This window comes from Protopterus annectens, chromosome 11.part0, assembly GCF_019279795.1.
Source record: "Protopterus annectens isolate FY-2018-M chromosome 11.part0, PAN1.0, whole genome shotgun sequence".
Taxonomy (NCBI): domain Eukaryota; kingdom Metazoa; phylum Chordata; order Ceratodontiformes; family Protopteridae; genus Protopterus; species Protopterus annectens.
In genome coordinates this window covers 670349938-670372089 of record NC_056745.1, presented here as the reverse complement: position 1 = coordinate 670372089, position 22152 = coordinate 670349938, and the positions used below count along the sequence as shown (strand labels likewise).

At 34.7% G+C, this 22152-nt stretch overlaps 1 protein-coding gene across 3 annotated transcripts in view; it reads right to left on the bottom strand.

Moving 5' to 3' along the window:
• AMN1 (antagonist of mitotic exit network 1 homolog) overlaps positions 1-22152 on the bottom strand; it is a 1021978-nt gene that overhangs the window by 885512 nt on the left and 114314 nt on the right. For all 3 annotated transcript variants that reach the window (XM_044088123.1, XM_044088122.1, XM_044088124.1), the window contains exon 2: positions 3855-3987. In XM_044088123.1, coding sequence (XP_043944058.1) covers positions 3855-3987 — 133 coding nt within the window. The remainder of the gene's footprint in view (positions 1-3854; positions 3988-22152) is intronic.

Here is a 22152-nt window from a genome sequence, read left to right as displayed (position 1 = left end):
ATGCATTAGCTAAACATGTACTATGTGACAACAGTACACATATTTTTAAGTTCCTAGTACTTCAACTCATACACTCCACGGTCAGACTAGGTGATCTTAGGATTTATACAGAGAAACAGGAAGGGAAATGGATAATTAAACTGCAAGCGGATTAGGGACATGGTCTGAATGAGAAGGTTTCTTTGAAAACTTTTTTAAAGTACCGACCCTTAACATACTGATTTAGTCTCAAAATACTTTTTATACATGTCATGCATTGTCATCACTATTTTTTATATGTATATATGTTTAGATATTTATATATTTATGTAAAAATGTTTATATTTATATATTTCTATTTTTTATTTTTCATGAACATATACATTATATATATATATATATATATATATATATATATATATATATATGGGTCTACTTTAGAATACCGACACGCCACTTCGCCGACACATAAACCACCGACACCAAATAACAGACAACACACAAAACCGACAACGCAAAACACCGAACACCATTACACCGACACACTAAACGTAAACAACACATTACACTACATCGCATAGCCACTAGCCCTAACCCAAACCCTAACCCTAAGGTCCGACACTATCACACACTCACCCTACCTGCACCCTAACCCTAACTCACTTAACCCACCCCTAACCCTAAGGTCCGACACTATCGCACACTCACCCTACCTGCACCCTAACCCTAACTCACTTAACCCACCCCTAACCCAAGGTCCGACACTATCGCACACTCACCCTACCTGCACCCTAACACTAACTCACTTAACCCACCCTACACTAAACTCCGTCACGATCACACACTTACCTTACCGAACCCTACCTCCCTACCTCCGACACTACCACACACTCACCTATCCCACACCCTAACCCAAAATCCCACAACAACGCACACTTACCTTACCGATCCTAACTCCGTCACAATCGCACACTTACCGAGACGCGCTCACACGTTACCCTAGTCGCTGTATCCACTATCGTCACATCACCTTTCCGGTAAACTTACCTGTCGGTCATTTCATCTCCCTCTTCCGCGTGTCGGTCAACTCGGTTTTGGCACATCACCTTGTCGGTAAACTTACCTGTCGGCCATTTCGTCTCCCTCTTCCGCGTGTCGGTCAACTGCGTTTTCGGTAATTTAAAGTAGACCCATATATATATATATATATATATATATATATATATATATATAAAAATTTGCATATGTTTATACATTTCTTTATATATATGTCATAAATATATGTTTATGAGTATCTTTTTGTATTATGTATAGCATTTAACATGAGGTTATTTAGGCTCTTGCAGATGTTTTTAGAACCAATGCTATTAATAGACACCAGATTTTATGAAATGTTTCTTTAAAGTTATAATATGTTTTGATTGGCTCTTTTAAATAGAGTATGGGCATTTAAATGAATTATTTGTTGTGGAATGTAAAGTCTGAAGAAGCGTTAGTATTAACACAAAAGCACTTACTTGGATGTTATTATAATAAAGGTCTCTTTTTTATCCAGTCGGTTTCGATGGTCGTGTTGTACCACCATTCTGTTTTTTCTGATTTCTGACAGAGTACTCTGCATAGATTTTTTAAAATCTGCCAACTCATCACACTCCCAAAAAACACGTTTCCAGTTTCCTCTCTCTTTCCCATCACACCTCTTTATTTGCTATCTACAAGAGGAAACATTCTTTAAAGTCTGCTTGGGATATAAAAATACATACATAGCAAAAATGTTAAACGTTCAGAACTTTGTTACATACCTGACAGACATCCATATGTCCTCCCATTGTTCCCTTGAAAACTGCTTTTCTAATCTCTCTTCCCAATCTTTTCTAACCTCTTCTAACTGATGTTTAAGTTAACATGCAAGAATCTCTTGAACTTTGGGACCTTGACACAGAGACTGAGAAAAGGTAGGTTGAGGACTGTTCAAGTTCTTTCGCTCTCTTTGTCACCAGAAGACTCACTGAATAAAGTGATCTAAAGGCACTAGTTTTAGAACCCCCCCCCCCCCACCAAGACAACATGTGCTCCAAAACTGGTGAAAACAGAACGTTTCTTTACAGAATGAGGAGTAATCCCCTGAAAAGGAGGAAAGAACTCCCAGTGCCATCTGTACCCCTGTATATTCAACCTTCTGATATTCTACATCCTCTTTTGTTTCCTACTGCCATTCTGTTTGTACTTGCTCCTTCTAAATGGTAACATTTACGAAGAGACTACACATCACAACTGTATTTCCATACGGTTAATAAGGTCTTTATTTTTTTCCAACAGAGATGCAATTACAGAAGCAGTGGCTCAAGCATGTGCTATTGTATACTGGTCACTTTTGTAACGGCTATCTTCAAAAGTGCAATTTTACAATAGCAGCATGTTCACATCTGTGATGCAAAACTGCTGTTCTGACTGTTACTTTGTAAATTTGTCAGTTCAACGGGTTCTACCAGAATTAGATGTGGAAAACAAATTCGCCTTTTGGGCATACTTGTTCTTCTTTGTTTAGATTAGTGTGCAGAAATTTGTTTCATGGGTGTGGATGTGATACCTGGCTTGTGTTACAGCAACTTTTACTGTTCGTTTCAGTTGAGTTGATGAATGTGAAGGAATATTTAACAGGTAGTGGTCTTTTCCCCCAAGGTACATAAATTACTAAAATACAGGGGATACAACATTGTGCACAGAGGGGTACTGGAGAGCTTTTGGTGCTGTCATGTTTGTGTGGTCCACTCTTGATAGAAGTATCCTCCACCAGTTTTTCATTCAGTTTATTTTCTGTACACTCATACTCGGGGTGCATTTGTGTGGTGTATTCTGGCAACAGCCTACACTGCCTGCTATTGTGCCTGCAGGGAACTCTACTTTGTTTGTGTCTTTCGGCTTTTCCCGGTTAGGGGTCGCCACAGCGGAACTCCGGTCCGCTAATGATTGGTAGTGGATTTTTACGTACCGGGTTACCAGCCCTGACGCACAACCTTCAACAAAGGCACACCCCATTCACGTATGCCTCCACACAGAAGACGCTCTAGCTGAGAATCGAACGGGACAACGTCTTGCTACGAGGCGACAACGCTACTGCAGCACCACCACCACAGTCCTGCAGGGAACTCTACTACTGTCACAAAATATTTCTACAGAGGTGGGAATTAAAGACAGGTCATTTAAACTGCTCCTCTAAAACACCACAAAATATATTCATAATCTGCAGCTACATTGATGATACTTCACATTATTGAGAGCGATTCTTTTGCTGTCCTCCCACTATGCTTTTTAGCAACATTAGTTACGGCCTTACTAAAGTATCTTTAGTATGTTTCAAGGCAGCTCATCTAATTAAAGACATGAAACTTCTAACACTGAATCCACAAATTCTTCTTCCAAATGGCAACAATCCTTGATTCCTTTTCTCTCTGTTTAAATACCAAGAACTCCCATGCTTGGGACTCGTACAGACTCATGTTCCATTCTGAAAAGTACAAAACAAAAGTTGCAGTGTAAAGTTCAATTCTGTCCTCCTGTCACTCTGTGGGATGTTTGCATGTTCTACCATGTGATGTCTACACATGTTTTCCAAAGTTTCTTCCCAAAAATGTGCTAGTTGATTGACTACATAAACACTATTTCCTTTTCGATCCCTGGTCATAACTAAAAAAATAGTCCATGCACTAGTTGGCTTACCTGATTAACTTAGGATAGATACAAACAGAAAAATACACACACAGACTCACACACACACAGGCACAGACAGGCACAGACAGACAGACACAGGCACAGACACAGACAAAAAAGTGGCATACAAATAAATGCTCATTTGAATACCATTTTTTCCTCACCTGACTAATATTCTGGTCATTCAGAGTTCCATTCCAAATCATTATTTTGATAAGCTTGTCCTTTACTTCAGAAGGTATAATCTTTACTTCATGGAGACATTCAGAAATATTCTTTGATAAGAAAATTAAGCACCTAAAACAAAATGCAAAATAATAATGCAGCTCAATTTCCAACTAAAAAACTAAGTATCAGAAATTACAAAATAATGCAAATTTAATACTCCCAGTTCAAACCAGAAAATCATTTGCTTCAAGAATTTGCTTGCAATAGTTTTGATTCACTGTATAAAGAAATAGACAAAACAGTCATCAATTGATACACTTCGACTGAACTAGTAAGTTTCAGCATACAAATGTTCAGTACAGAGCTCTCTGAGTGACCTAATATTGCATCAAGTGCAACTCTGACATGATGTTTTCCAAACTCTATATGTTGCAGCAAAAACACTAAGACTAATAAGTTCATTAATGTCTATTGGAGTGACACAAAAGAAAGCAAATGCAGAATGTTTCTACAATGACCAAAAACTTTCTTCTTCAAGCACCACCTGTCAATGTCCCTTTCAAGCATAGAAGGTTGCAAAGTAAAAGGGAAAGTAAGTTTGCAAGCAGCAGAATTGGGTTGGGAACTGTGTTTATGGCATGACTGCATTCTGCTACTGAAATGAATAACCTTTTGGGAAAACAGAACTGCTGCTCCAAATGTCTAAAGCTCTGCTTCATAAGTAAATAGCAGTACAGAGAGAGAATAAGCAATTATATAAGAATTTACCACACCAATGAATATTTTTTTGACGGGTTCAGGCATCAGGATGTGCCACAGAATATGGCATTTAGGCACTAAGATCTTGCCTTTAATTAGTTCTGGTATGAACAACTGAAAGTGACACCAGAGAAGACCAGAGGACAAAATTTACTGTCTTGTGGTTCAAAAGGGTCTCTTTTCGGTCCGTCCAGTCACTTGGTTAACAAATCATTAAAGAAAAAGAAAACAAATGAGGCCTTGCCCTTAGCAGCCCCTCTCTTACATAATTCCAGATTCCCAATGATCTCTAGAATAAAATTATATTACAGTCTAATGTCAGCATGCATTCTTTGCTTCTTTTTAACTGTTTGGTCTCTCAGTATATCATGTTATTAAGATTTAATAATTTTATGCTGGATCCACCTATGTAGTGTTAACAGTATGAAATTAAAGGCTCATGACTGAAAAGGGTCAACAGCCCACTTACTGGGTGAACAAATGGCAATGAATAAATAATAAAGAAATAACATATTACAACCAGTCGGAACACAAACATTTTTTACATTAAATCCCAGGCCTTTATCGGGCACACCACCAGCCATCTACTGACTAATCTGTTACCACCCCACCACCAGGTTGTCAGCCAGTCCATTTGTCCATTCCATTCTAATCCATTTGTCATCAATCTCAGTGGTGCAACAGTTAACACACTCGCCTATGGTTCAGAGGGCTGTGGGTTCTATTCCCACAGCAGTTAGATCAATTACTGACACCACAGTGCAGCACTGCTGTACTCCTGAATGCATCATCCTTTGGATAAGATGTTAAACAGGCCCCATCTGCTTGAGTTGGTGGTAGCTCAGGTTGATATAAAAGATCTTATGGCATCTATTGAAAAGTCTAGGGATCCTTAATTTTCATGCCAAATTATTTATATAATTTACATTTTTCATTTTATATAACTCTCTCTCTCTATATATATATATATATATATATTTATATATATATATATTTACAAAAATACTCATTTACTTAATTTTCTCCTTATACATATTCTATTTTTCCATCTTTATACCTTTTACAACAAACAAGACCCCCCAAACTTTTTTCCATAATCATCTGATGTTTTACTGATAATATCCACTTTCTGAGAAACAATCACTTAATTTCTCTTACCAAATTACCCATACTACACAGAACCTTTTTATCCAGTCTTATATACTTTGTTTTTCTTATATCAACATTCAATCATACCCATAAATATGTTATTACTATTTGTAACTCTCCAAAAAATGTTTCTTCACATAATTTCTCTACTCTTTTACATTTTCGAAAAACACGTTCTGTTGCTTCTTTTCACAATACAAACATATTCTCTCACATTTCTTTATACAAGGCATATTTGCTTTCACTGGTAATTACTTTATTCCCAGTCTCCATAGAAAACACTGACATTCTACTTTATTACTCTACCACTTCTTTCTTTTATAGCTTTAATCTTTTCTTCTGGTAAATTTTCCCATGGGTTAATGCAATAATAGTGTGCCATTATATTCATATACCATGTTTTCCCGATTGTTTTCTATATCTACAATCTTCCACATTGTTTTTTTCTTGATAATTTTCTTTTTCTTCATTAATGCATTCTTTTTCCTCTCATTTCTTTTCATCTCCCCAAATTTTACATAAACAGTCTTGCTACTAATTTCATTTTTTTCCATTTATCTAGCTCAACACTTCATACAAATTTAATGAAGCTGAAAATATTACTGGATTTAATAATCCCAGTCCCCCTTCATTTTTATTTATATATAATACTCTCTCTTTATAAGATTTAATCTAGATCCCCTTATAAATGTAAAAATAACATCTAAATTGTTTTTCATACATTCTTGAAATCATGAACACATTGATAAATATGCTTTCTTTCCCATTAACACATAATTTATCAAATTAGATTTTTTTTCTTACAAAGACTATGTAAATGTTCTCCATAAACAATAAATTCCTTTTAATTCCTTTAAAAGGTTTTCCCATTGTGTTCCACTTACTGTTTTATTACCAACATTTATTCCCAATACATAAATCTCTTTCACTATCAATTGTATTCCTCCTACTTTTATCCCATCTCCCAAACCTTTACTTTTATCCTTATTTAATGTCAAACCTGTTTCTTTTAAAAGTCTACTACAAAAAATATTTCTTTCATCCATAAATTTTTAGTTATAATAATGTTATCAAAGGTGGTGACTGAGGTTTCTTTTTGGGGATAAACTCTTGGCTAGGCTTGTAAGGGCCCCAGGATCATTAGCCTAGTAACCTCCTATGATCCCATCATCTAGATACGTTATCAAAACTGGACTATCTATACCCATTTGCATTACATACTTTGCACTTTCAGATTTACAGTTCACCTCTTATTACCATATTAATAACTAAAGCAAATAATATACCACTCATATGACAACCTTGTCTTATTCCTATGTCTTTACTTAACCACTTATTGGAATTTGTTTATTAATATACCCAGTCATACAAAACTTTCTTAATTTTACCACTAAAATTATAATTATATGCCTCCATTAATTCCCATTATGTCTTATGCTCTACTGAATCAAAAGCTTTATCAATATCACCTACCATAAGTTTTAAATCATCCCTTCTACTTAAAACATCGTCCACAATTTCTGTATTAGCAATTCTTGGCATCCCTTTCCTTTCATACCATATATGTTTTTTTTCCATTACATTTTCCATCTTATTTTCCAATCTTTTTTTTTAATTATCTTCATAAAAATCTTGTGTGTATTAATGAGTACTACTGGTATCCAATTTTTTACATCTTTTTCACATTTCTCAATATGACTTAATATAACACTACACAGTTCAACAGGTCCTGTCACAATTCCTTATAACAAAAATCTTCATTTAACCATTCATACAAAACATGCAACAGATATTCTTTTTGCCATACGATTAACTTTTTTATACATTTCACATCTTATTCCATCTGGGCCTCCTACTAAATCTATATTTATTTGTCTAAGTACTTTAACACATACACAGTAATCTTCTTTTCACTTTCCTTATTTACTTGATCTGAAAACTATTTTACTTTCCATATTTTGTTACATTATTTTTTTGCTTTAAATATTTATTCCACATAATGCACTACACTACCTGCAATGTGTGTCTGTTTTCTTTATACCTCTTTTTTCACAATCTTACTCAAATATGCTGACACTTCTTGCTTTTTTCCTTGTAAAGTACCCTTATTTATATAACAAATTCTTAATCTTTTCATAATTCTTTGTATAATTCTCTTTGTCATTACTTTCTAGGTTTTAATAGTATTTTATATATCACTAGATATCTTCTTTTTCTTTCTAGTTTCTTTCTGCCATTTAAAAAAACTTTTTATATTTTCTTTCAAATGTAATCCAACATTCTGACCAATTAGCATAATATGCCTTCATAGTACCATGATCTCTCAATAATTGTTTACTGTCTTCATATTTTTCGCTTATTTTTTCTTTATTCTTTTTATTCTTTCCTACTTTATATTTTATTTATTTTCATCCATATTGCTAAATGATCTGCAAATCCTATTACAACTGCTGCACATTCTGCTATACTCAATATGTCCAGAATTTTCTATTCCATATAATCAATTTACCACATTTCATAACTTCTGCCATTTTTTCTTATACCTTTTCCTGTCTTTTTGCCTCTTAAATCACAATTAAAATCCCATTATAATATATATATATATATATATATATATATATATATATATATATATATATATTCACTACTACATAATTCAACAATTGTAAACGAGTAACATAAGCATACAAAGCTATAAACCTACATATTTTTTGTCATCGCAATAATAGTTAATCTTCCCATTCTTACTAGTGTTACATCTAATATCTTCACTGTTCTTCTACATAACACTGCTATTTCTGAATGTTCATTTCTCAAATTCCATATATTTCATCACATAGTTCTGTTTCCAATCCTTTTGTTAATAAATCTTATGTCTTCTAGTGTAATTATGTCTACATCACATTTATTACACCATTCTACAATCCTTATCCTTCTTATAATGTTTTAACACTGTTTACATTTACCAAAAAAATTCTTAATTACTCTCTTTTTCTTAAAGGAAATCATTTGCCCTTTTGACTTACATTACCTAGTACCAATTTCCTCTCTTTTTTCTTTTAAATTTATTCCTTCAAACTTCCTTTTCCCATCTTTCACTTTTCACCCAACAGAATTCTTTTTTTCCTTTCACTACTTTCCAGTTAATATCTTTTTTACCACTGATTTCTGAATCTTTCTTTCTCTTTTCTCCATCTTCCTGTCATTACCATATTCTTTTTTCTAAATTATCTCAATTTCCAGCTCATTCATTTTGTTCTACATCATTTCCCTTTCTCCCCACTATTAAACTCTTTTATAATCCATCCATAAATATCCAGTTTGTTTACAGAAATAACATTCTATTTCACATTTCTTTGCATCATGACATTTTCCCACACACATATATAGCAGTTATTGTTATTACATCCATTCGCAAGATGTCTTTCTTTCCCAAAAAAATAATGTTTTTGGTTGTCCCTAATATTTCACAACACCCCCTACTACCATTAGCATTCATACTACTTGGAATGTACACAATTATTTCAATTTCCAAAACATTGCAATTCCATCCCCAGTCTATAAGTCCATAAACCCCTGTTGTCATAAACCTCTGAAATGTCCATCACTTCTTTAAAATTGTTTTCTAAATGTCTTTACAAAGTCTCTTTCTCCTGTTTGGAACTCTTTTTGTTTTGTTTCTTGGAAAACAATTTTGTACTACATAACTGCTCCAAGGACTATCAATTTGTCTCTTTTCATACTTGCATAAAAATGTCTCCATTCCAATGAACAGTCTAAAAATAATGTCATAAAATGCCTCTATATCAAAATAAAAGCTTTTAGTTCTTGGACTTTCACACCCAAAGGTAATATTACAGTGTCATATACCTTTTATCTATTCATTACTCTTTTTGCTTTGTATTCTCACCACAAATTTCTTTTTCACACAGTCATCAATTCTTCTCTTTCTGCTCATAACTGCTTTTGATTGTCTTTGCATACGTCTCTTTCTTTGGTGCAACATCCCCTTTTAGGATTACCTCAGACTCTTTCTCTTATATTTTCTCCATTATCTCACCCCAGAAAATGTCTTTTAAATTCTCTGGTTCACTCTAGTCTACCATCTCCTCCAATATAGCATCCTGCAACCCTCCTGCAATATAGCATCCTGCAACCCTCCCAAATGAAAGGTTGTAACACATTCTTCTTTTGCCATCTCCTCCAATTCCAAAAACAAATTTTCTTGAAGTACAATCTTTAAACCTTCTACTGCCTTATATTCATTTCCCTGTGAGTTGGCGTTCAACTCCACTTCTTCTATCACTCTCCCCAGGCTGTGCTCCATCCTTACAGCTGCCACAGTACTATGAGAATGGGACATACACAGCTACCCATGGCCAACACTTCTGTGAATACAAATCTCTGTCAAGTAGGGTATTTTTATCTGATATAGACATTACATACTATTTATATATTTACATTTACATCTATTTACAAATCTCCATATATTATAAACTTCAATTTAAGCATCCCAACTCTTTTATCCATAACCAAAACATTATTTGCTCCAGAATGTTTGTCAAAGTCCATCTTCCATTGTATTTGATTTCATTTAGTCTCTCATTCCATATAGTTCATGAAACATAAATTATTCTATCCATTTTCTTTACTTCTTCCTGTTTTTGTGTACCATAATAACCAAATTCTATTATGTCCATATTTATTTGCTCAAATTTTAACAAACTTTTCACCCCATTATATTTACATATTTCTTTCCACAAATTATTAGTTCTTTCACATTTCAAAAAACACATGCTCAGTAGTCTCAAACTCTTCACATTTACTACATATTCTATATTGCTTTTTCTTGTATGGCATATTTGCCTCGGACAATCTCCAAAAAAAATCATTATATTCTTTAATCTTTTTGTAGTTATTATATCTCATCATTATGGCTTTTTTCACATCTATTTCTAAATCTTTCCATGGATCAATGCAATAAAATGCTTTTAAAATACTTGCGTGCCATTCCTTTCTATTTTTCTCACATATATTATTTTTTTTTATTTCCGACCATCATGTGGCGGCAGTGGTCAGAAAAGCCTTTTACTTGGTTCATCTCATAGTAAAGGGATTGCATCCAGAGAAAAATAGGTTATTACCTCTATGCACTTCTCCCTCATTAGACCTATAATGGAGTATAACACCCAGTTTGGTATGTACCTCTCCAAACACCTGCACCAACTGGAAAGGCCACAGAAATATCTCACAAAGAGAATCCATAGCCTCCAACACTTGTCCTATGTGGACAGGCTGAAATCACTATCCCTCTACTCGGTATTATACAGATTGTTCAGAGTTGACCTGTGTCTTGCCTACAAGGCAGTACTGGGCCCTGCCCTACTAGAGATGCTACATATTCTGAAGTCTAAATCCTCACGCATTACCTGTGTGAGAGGCCTAAATCTAATATGCGGCATCAACCAAACCTGCTGGAGAGAGAGGTTTGTCTCCCAGAGGCTATCCCATCTCTGGAACAGACGTCCTATACATGTCAGAGTACCTCACTAATCCTCTTCAAGCGCAACCTTGATAAGTGGATGGGAAACACAAATTTGTCCCAGGGGTTCCTCCTTTGTGACAGGTGCTGACAGAGGTTTCTTTTTTGGGGATAATCTCTTGGTTAGGCTTGTAAGGACCTTAAGGCCATTAGTCTAGTAACCTCCTATCATCATCATCATCATCAGCCCCCTTTTTTGCATTTTTCTACATGGGATCAGGGTATCATGTTAACTGTCGCCAACTCTCTCGAGTCACTGCCACACTCCTGCCTTCTTCAACACTCATGCCTGACTGTCACAGATCTTCTTTCATGCAATCCATCCACCTATTTGCTGGACGCCATCGCTTCCCCTTACCTTATTCCAGTCTGTCCCAAATCTTCCTCACCAGTTGTCTTCTGCTTTTCTACACATGTGCCCAAACCACCATAATCTGTTCTCTTTGATCTTTTCTGCAATTGCAGCTACTCTGGCTTCTGCTGTTATGTCCTCATTTCTTTGTCTGTCCCAAAGTGTGCATCCTATCACCTTTCTCAAGCACTTTATTTCCATCACCTCTAGCTTCAACTGTTCTGCCTTTACTACCCAGGTTTCTGTACCATACAGAAGTACTGGTCCCACCCACGATCTTGTACACCTTACTTTTCCTATGATAACAAATTTTGTTATTCTTCCATTTCTTCATTCATAATGCTTTTACTTTTTTAACTTCCATTCCTTCCCACAATTCTTTGCATTTACAATATAGTATCATTTCTATCAAGTTTTTCTTTTCCTTCATAATTTCTTTTAATACCTTATCTAAAATTAAAGATGCTGCATGTACTACTTTGTTTATTAAACCCAAGCCTCCTTGTTCTTTATTTATACATAATATCCCTCTCTTAACCGGATACAGTCTAGAGCCCCATATAATCATCATTAGTTCCTTTTCATACTTCATAGGAATCATACAGATGTTAGCAACATAACCAATCTTTCCTACTGCCATGGAGTTCAACAAGTGTGTTTTTTTTTCTACATCAAAAGCTATACGATTTCCAAAAGATAGCCCTATCCTTTACTTCTTTGAATACATTACCCCAATGTTGTCTGTATTTATTCCTTCCAGATATTATTCCTAATATATCTATATATTTGTCATTTAACTCAATACCTCCCATCATACCTTCAAATCCAAATCCTTTACTTTTCTATTGCATTGTTGCCTCACAGCAAGAGCTTCTCCCGTTCGATACTTAGCTAGTGTGCGGGGAGTGTCTTCTGTGTGGAGTCTGCATGTCCTCCCCGCGGTCGAGTGGCCTCCGAAAGACATGCGTGAATGGGCGTGCCTTCGCCAAAGGTTGGGCATCGGGCTGGCAACTTGGCACCATAAAAATCTACTGCCAATCATTAGCAGACCGGAGTTCTGCTATGGCAACCCCTTACTGGGAAAAGCCGAAAAGACAAAACTTAAATCGTTTTTTTAATTTGTATTTAAATTTCCCTTTTAATTATTCTATTCATACTTTATTTTTAACAATTATACAATATCATATGCATAATTATACATTATTGGCAATTGTGCTTCCTTCATCATCTTGTATACACAGCTACTTAACATTTTCTTCATTTTTCACTATTACATTTATAACCAATGAGAAAAATTACACTACCAGCTGGGCATACCTGTTTTATTCCACATTCTATTTTTATTTCTTCCCCAATCCAGTCATTTACATTTAGTTTCTCACAATTTTTTTCATAAACAGATTTTATTACTTAGAATATTTTTTTGCTTACATTATATGCCTGTGAAGCTCTCCATAATGATTTATACTGAATATTATCCCAAGCTTTATTTATATCCCCTATCATAACCTTCACTTTTACATTTTTATTCGAGATATTAATTATTTCTCTTACTATCCTTATTAACTCTTGACTTCCTTTTCCTATTCTTCCAAATACATTTTGGTCATATATTCTATTCATTTTTTGTAACCTTTTTGCTATTATTCTCATAAAAAATTATAATTCATATTATTCAATGTTATAGCTCTTAAAGTTTTTATCTCCTCTTAATTTCCTTTTTAAATATAAATGTATAACTCCTGTACATATCCTTTTCTCTTTAATTCCAGTTTCTAACTATTCATTCAGAACTTCTATAACATCTTTTGCCCTCCTTCATGTCTTTATACATACCATATTGAATTCCATCCCATCCTGTTACAGAATTCATGTTATCATTTTTTGTTCTAAATACTCATCTAAGTTAATTTTTCACCTTTATAAATTTGTTTTTTCTTCTCTTAACAAATTCCAATGCATATTAAATTATTTTGTATATTCCTTCTAGATGTCTTATTTGCTTACCTTATTCTTTAATTTTACTCAAATATGGTCTTCTTTCCTTGTAAGCAATATTTTTGTTTATATAACAAGTTAATTTTAATTTAATATATTTCTCTTTTTCATAAAAGGAATTTTCAAGTCTCTGAATGTTTCTTGACTTCACTTCTCTTTTTCTTTTCTTTCTTACACATTCTAAAAACACATTTAAGCCACCAAATAGCCCAATTCTCACATTCTAAAAACACATTTAAGCCACCAAACAGTCCAATTCTCATAAAACTCTCATTCATACGATTTTTCCATAATTCCATAAGTTCTTTTTTCGTTTCTAAATCTAATTCCTTTTCATTAATTCTCTATTTCTTTTCCTATTCCAATATATTCTTCAGTTTCCTGTACTTTAACCCATATAGCCACGTGATCTGAAAATCCAGCATACAGAATTCCTTTTTTTTTTTTACTTTTAAACTATCAAATATTAAAAAATAATCAATTTCTTTCCTAATTTCATTCCTTTTGTAGGTCCAGTGGTTATTCTTCCATACACTTAACTTTCCACTTCTCATAATTTCTTTAACCATTTTATCACAACTGCTCATTTTTTCTTAAATTACAAATCACCTACCACTATAGTGTCCATATTTACACAAACATATTCAAGAATATTTTTAAACATCATTTTGTTACATATGCATATAAAGCTACAATTCTATACACATTTTCTCCATCTCAAGTCTATTACCATAATTTGTCCTAGTTCCACTATGGTTGCATGTAATATTTTAATGCTTTCTTAATATACATATGCTTGAGCACGTTTCTTTCCCCATGATCCAAACTACCGCACCATTCCAAAGTTTTTCGGTCTGTGCTCTTTCTTTCTGTTAATAATCGGATATCTTCTAGAGCAATAACATTTTAATTTACTGCAGTACACCATTGTAATATACCTAGACTCCTCTTAAGACTTTTCATACTGCTCACATTTAAAGCTAATATTTTCAGCTTTTAAGAACAGTTAGTATGATAACATTTTTATCCCTTCCCTTTCTTATTTTCTCTAAGCATTATATTTTTGAATTTTTTCCTTTCTTTAATGCTTTCCCCTATCAAATTATTTTTCTTACTGTATGCCAGTCAGCTTCTTCCTCACTTGTCTCCTCTGTTTCTTTTTCCTTGTTACTTTAACTTCATGTACAACCTCTATCAGTCACATATTTTTGTATGGTTTCTTGTATAACACATTCTCTCTCTTTCTCCTGTATAACTTTATTTTCTTGCATGTTCATTTCACATTCTAGCCATGAATGACTACTATTGCCACATTTTTGCACTATAAATCACACTGTTTTGCATTATGTTCTGTTTTACCACATAAATAACATTGTTTTTATCACATTCATTGATTAAATATATTTTTTCCACAAAAATAAGTGTTTGGTTGACCCCTGTATTTCGCAAAACCCTTATTAACAAGAACATTAATAATACTAGGTATATGCATAACATTAACATTTTCCATTTTCAGCATTACTTCACATCCCCCCACACTCATGTTTGTATTAGTGGTACATTAGATTGAACTGCTTCCCTGACCAATATGGATGTGAGCTGGTAATGGATGCTCACTACCACCTTCTCTGCCTCTGTCCTTTCTGCACTCAAAATTCTACTTGAGCCTGGGTCATTTGAGTCATAGCCAAGGCTAAAATGACAAATTTCAAAGTTAAATATATACTGTTTCACTTCAGCTACATCACAAGCATATGGTTTATTAACAAAGAAAAAAGTGGTATACTGCAAACAATGTCTGGAAAAATCTAGTACACAACTAAAATAAATAAATAAGCTTTGCCAACTGTTTCCTTTTATCAAAAAGTACATAAGAAAAGACAGTGGTTATGAAAGTTGTACAGCTGTATATCATACCAAAGTCAAAATATTGTCATGTAACATGACAGAAAAATCAAGATATTGAAGAAAGTACATTTATTTATGCTGCTCAGCACAAGAGAAAATAACCGGTGGGTGTCTCACTGTAATCCTGCTAGGTCAACAGCTGCACTGCTGTGCTCTCTGGCTAAATTGAATTTCCCAAGTAGTAAATGAGATGCAGTCTGAGGGGCTGGGACAGAATGCAGTATAAATGTGTACAGGAATACACCTGCCCAGCCTAGCTCTATTGTGCAGATGAACTGCTACAATTCTAAGGAGTGACAGGACTGATATATGGCCAGCTACAATTAGCACCAGAAGTAGAAGTCACATTATGTCAACCTTTACCACTGCTTCAGTTTCTAGTAGTATACAGAATACGGTGTTTATGGTGTAGAGCATTAATACCAAGCTCCTGTAGTACATCAAGTTCCTGCAATGGACATTGATCAAGATGTAGTGCAATGCAAGACTCATCACATTATATTTTAGTAAAAATTATACCAAAAGAAACATCACATTATATTTTAGTAATAATTATACCAAATAACTATCTTCTCACTTCACTTTCACATTAAAGACTAACCAGTTTATCAATGGACAAGTAAATGCATGAAATAAATGTGTACAATAAAATATTCAGAACAGACAGAACAATACTCTCATTGGGCATGTACTCCCTGAAGATTTGTTTACTGGTCATCTCTTGAAATACAAACATAGATGGACAATGTACTAACACCATCATCACCACGACCACTTCTAACACCATAATATAAAATGCATGTGGCACTCTAACATCATAATACACACTCATATGGAAAAGTTTCTTAAACACTATATATCTAAATATTCCAGTGCAGGTTCCCAAACCATATGTATTGTCTACATGGAAACCAATGTGTAAAGTCATTCGGTGTTTTCTGTTGACATATGCCATACCTTAGTTCTATTCAGACTGCAATGAACTGCACACAAAGGTTGTACATGCACTGAAGGGCTCAATAAAATATCATGCATGGGTAATAATAATATACACAATTATACAACATGTACTCTGCTACAGCTTTATTGTGGAAACTGTTCATACTTGTATGTCATTTTCTTTCTGCGCCATTAGGCACACAAGGGGGGACACCAGTACTATATTATATGCATAAATACCTACCAATCACTATGCTGTGTAGGGTTTCCCCAATGGTAACTGCGGACAACTTAGTTGGGTTGCAACTGCCAAAACACAACTAGATGACATAAAAAAATTCTTACTTGGCTTATACAGGACTGTCAATTGTGTGAGCCTACTGTTTACTTTTAATGGGAGTTTCTCCTTTCCCCATTGTTGTGCATTGAAGTTGTTTAAATACATCTGTATAGAGTATGATTAGTATAAGAAGCCTTAAACATTTATAGTTACTTTTCTATCTATTCTGATGTTGTAACATGTATTTTAATTGAATTCTGCCCACTATTGTTGATATTGTGCAACTTAAGATTTTCTTTGTACTACATTTACTGGAACTTCTCTCCTGGGACCTCTGCTGAAAAAGGGCTTTTCTGTCCAGCCAGACTTCTCCAGCCAACAAATGCAAAATAAAATAAAATTAATAATATACAAAGACTTGACAGTATACGAGCTTGCCCCCATACAGTGGGAGCAGAGCAGCTTACACCTCCTGAGAAATGCCACTGGATTCTTCTTGATCTGTGGAAATTGAATAGCAGGTGTTCAACATGCAGTGCCTCTGTCTTTCATATGCAGTACTATGAGTAGGTCCACCAGACAGTGGTGAAGTGCCTCAGCAGATATACACTCTTATGGTACTTCATCTGCATCATCTTCCTAACTACCTTACTGGTGTTCCTAGGCCAGTCTAATCTGGGCCAAGTGCTGTTTAGTAGCCAACTTCTATCGTATCCACAATAAGGAGCAATGCATAAGCCAGGAACATCCATGTTAATCTCCTTTCTGTATACTACATCACACCCTCATGAGTCACTTATTCAATGTGATCACCCCTAAAGAACACCAATAACAAACACATACACCCATCACTCCATGCAGCTATTTGTGACTGTCTCTATCCTCAATGTACCATTAAGGTATGCTGGACAATGGTCATCATCCAGGTTTGTAAAGAGCTAGCAAATTCAACTATAAAATATACAAAGCTTGTGGTTTAGTTACTGTTCATGTTTTACTTACTGTCTGTTCTGTGTTTTTCATCTTATGCCCAAAACATTCTTGGTTTGGTTATAATGAGCTAACAAATTTAATTGACTGTCTGTTCTTTGTTTGCACCTTATGCCCAAAACATTTGATCATACACAAATCATAGATTAGTTGCTTTCTGTTCTACATTTGTACTTTTTGCCTAACGCATTCTTGGTTTGGTTAAACAGAGGTAATGGTTTAGTTACAGCCTGTTATGTGTTTACACTTTATGCCCAAGAACATTCTTGGTTCAGTCTGTAGTCCTGTCCAAATGCCTGATGCTCACCACTCATTCACTGTATTTTAGAACCATTAGCAGTGCCAAGGTGGCTGCAAGACAGCAAATGATGGAGTGAAGCCATCTGTAACACAGATCATTGGGCAAATGATGAAACCATCCCTACCACAGGCCACCTGGAAAATGATGGAATGAAACCATCTATGCGTCCATACATATCATAGACAACTGCGCAAATGATGAACTTGAAACCACTCACATCACAGACCACCAGACAAGTGATGGGAGTAAAATCATCCTCACTACATAGCACCAAGCAAATCATGGAGTAAAAGCATATATACCACCAGGTAAAGGAAGGAGTGAAATCATAACATATACACTAAAGACTACTTGGAAAATTAAGGCATGAAATAATCCATACCACACACCACTGGGCAAATGATGCATGAAACCATATACACCAAGGAACATCAGGAAAAAGATGGTCTGAAACTATACAAAACATATATAAACACAGACCACTGCACAAAAGGATATATACATGCACAGACACATACATACATACATACATACAAATAATTCAGGCATGGGCAATAATGCCCTTCTGGCCTGCCAATATACTAAACACTTACTCCATAAATATCAAGGATGTTCTTAAAAATATCTAAACTAGTGCTTGCTTTAATGTAATTTGGCAGTCTATTCCACATATCAGCTACTCTCTCAGAGAACCAATTAGTACATCTCTCACTCCTATATAATCTTTTATATAGGTTGTCTGATAATTCTCTTCTACTTTTTTTTATAACCCCAAACATTCCCAGAGGTAGCTATCCCAAAAAAACCCTATACACCTAAACAAGCAATCCTCTTAAATGTCTATGAGAAAGACTATACAAATTCAAATATTTTAGTCTTTCATAAAGACTTAAATTTTCACATGGATGGATACCCTCCACTGTACTTTTTCCAATTTACTTATGCATTGTTTTCTTAAAAGGCTTCCATGTTGTTATTCCATACTCAAGTTTGGGTCTAAGATAACTTAATGATTTCATCATTCCAAAGTTATCTAACCACTGAATCTCAAATTGCAATAGCCAGAACCCACCTCCTATCTACTTTATGCATCCCCAATTCTAACTAATCTTTACAAAACTGACCTTAATAAACTTTCCATCTGTTACAACAAAATTGCTAGATTCGCTACCAGTGCCAAATCACAATCCCACCACTGCCTTTCCCTACAAGCCTTGCACTGGCTTGAATTTCTGAACCTATTATGGTACCATCAACTCAGCCTAGCTCATCTAATTCTGTACTATCCCGAGAACACCCCTGACCTGACTGGCATGCTGAACTTTTCAATTCAAATAGACAACTTTGGTCCTCCAACTAAGCCTTGATCGAATCCATGACAAGCAAAAATAACTCCGGGGAATCGCTATTTGCCCATGAAATAGCAAAAATATGGAACAACCTTCAACCTGACCTCAGACTACAAAACTCCACACCCTCCGTCAAAAGCCTACTTAGAACATACCTCTTCACAAACCATCTATACGAAAGTAACTGACCCCCTGAAGCCTCATCCACTCACTATTTCTACACCCCATCTGTCCGGGACTACACCACACTCTAACTATACCTATCCATATCTGAGCAATAACCTATATCTGGAGAGTGTGTGTGTGTGTGTGTGTGTGTGTGTGTGTGTGTGTGTGTGTGTGTGTGTGTGTGTGTGTGTGTGTGTGTGTCTTACACGTATATTTGCTTGAATGCATATTTCATACACTTGTATTTTCAACCAAAAGGGGTAATATCCTCGTATTGTATACTAACTGCTGTAAAGTCTACAATCTGTATGCTTCTACTCTGTAATGTCTTTTGTAAATTTTTCTTCTCTCTGTAAATGTATGGAGTTTTTCTCCTCAGGATTCTGCTGAAAACAGACACTTGTTGTCCAGTCGGACTATCCCGGCAAACAAATTTTAAATAAATAAATAAAATAAATCATTTCCAATTTCCTAGACTTTATACATCTTTTTATATAAGATATAATTCTAGAACTATCATTAACCAATTGGTTGATATGAATAATAAAACTCAAAGCTGGATCTACCCATATACCCAGGTCCTTAAATGAATATACAGTTTTATTCAGTGCGTGTTTTACTAAATATTCTCCTTTCAATCTAGGTTTCCCAAATCTCATATGTATAGTTTTCATGCATTTATCAGCACATTATTATCCTATGTCCAAAGTTTGATTTAGTAAAGCTATTTTGCAGACAAACCCAATCTGTAACATGTAATCAGTTTACCCATTTTCAAGTCATCTGTTTAATTCAAAAGAGGCAAAACAACGAAAAAAAGACTGGTGAAAAAGGAATTCTAAAAGCTGCAGGCAGAATAACTTAACACGCTTTTCGTCACTCTACGTAGAGTAACTTCAGAAATAAAATCTAGATACAAAGTAACAGTTTAAAAAACCCCGCACTCATCATCACATGACATTATCAGCCTATCAGTACAACATTCTATTTAAACACACAGGTAATGTTTAAAAGATATACATCGCCAGGAAAGTTAACTGGTATACTAATAATAGTTGAACAGAAAAAGTATATATCAAAAATGTATAAAGAGCTTTAAAAACAAAATTACAGATAGTAGACCAGTACTAAGTTAAAAATATTAGAATATTAGTTGGAACGCAAGACTACTAAGCCTAGTGGGAGACCAGGAGGCATGCTTATATGTGGAGCATGCAGGATGTACAAGTACATCAGGATAGGTAATTCTTTTGAAGTGGGTGATAATAGTAAGTTTATTATTAACTTTAAACTAAATTGTGAGTCCAAGCGAGTAATATACATTGCAATGTGCAGCAGTTGTCCGGCGTTTTACGTCGGTAAAACAGACTGTAAGTTCCGTGAAAGCATTTACGAGCACATTTATGCTATAGACAAAAAAAAAAGAGATAACGCTTTAGCAAAGCATTCTTTAAGTGTTTGTCATAAATTTCACTTTCAAGCTACTGACCAGATTATGCCAAACATTAGAGGGAGTCCTAGTAGTTTATTGCTTGAGGAACGTGAATTAGAATGGCAACTAGCATTGGATGCCTTTTTACACCCAGGATTAAATGAAAACTGCAATATTTCCTGTCTACTACAGTTAAAAAGTCTAAACAGATGAAAAATATTTTTAACTTAGTATCTTGTCATTTTAGACAAGTACAATCTGTAATTTTGTTTTTAAAACTCTTTATACATTTTTGATATATACCTTTTCTGTTCAACTATTATTGGTATACCAGTTAACTTTCCTGGCGATATACATCTTTTAAACATTGCCTGTGTGTTTAAACAGAATGTTGTACTGATAGGCTCATAATGTCATGTGATGATGAGTGTGGGTTTTTTTAAACTGTTACTTTGTATCTAGTTTTTATTTTTGATGGTTACTCTACGTAGAGTGACGAAAAGCGTGTTAAGTTATAAAATAAACTTCTGTACGTTTTAAGAGTTCTGCCTGCAGCTTTTAGAAGTCATCTGTTTAGACTGTAGAACACCTCAGATGAATAAGACAGATCAGAAAATACAACCAAAACAATTATTGGCTTATTATAGAGTTCTATGGGACACTATGACTGTACACTAGAATTTCAGTGTCTAATTGCTACAGGATACTTGCACTGTCCTATCTCTAAGCCATGTAGCTATTCATCTTATAAACAGTACATCAATACTTGAAAGGATAAAGTAAACAAGCTCTAGCCTAGGAAGTAAGCCTTCACCATATGAAAATGAAAAGCTACAATAAGGCTATTCCCTCCACGTGGTAGCTAGCTCCAAGATGATCCATTTAACAGGTATTATATATCCCCTTTCTTGTGGTTGCTGGTATGCAAGCACTACATATGTATCTCATGTCCTTCCTTAGATAAAAACAATTTTTAATTCTGTTCAGTTAAAAACAAGAAATTGCCTACTTCAAAGTACTGGTTCAGACACTAATAACACTTTCCTCGGAGCAAATTTCTTGTTACGGTAACTTGGCTTAATATAATTAGACAGGAAATTACTCATTCATTGGAAGTCACTTCCAGA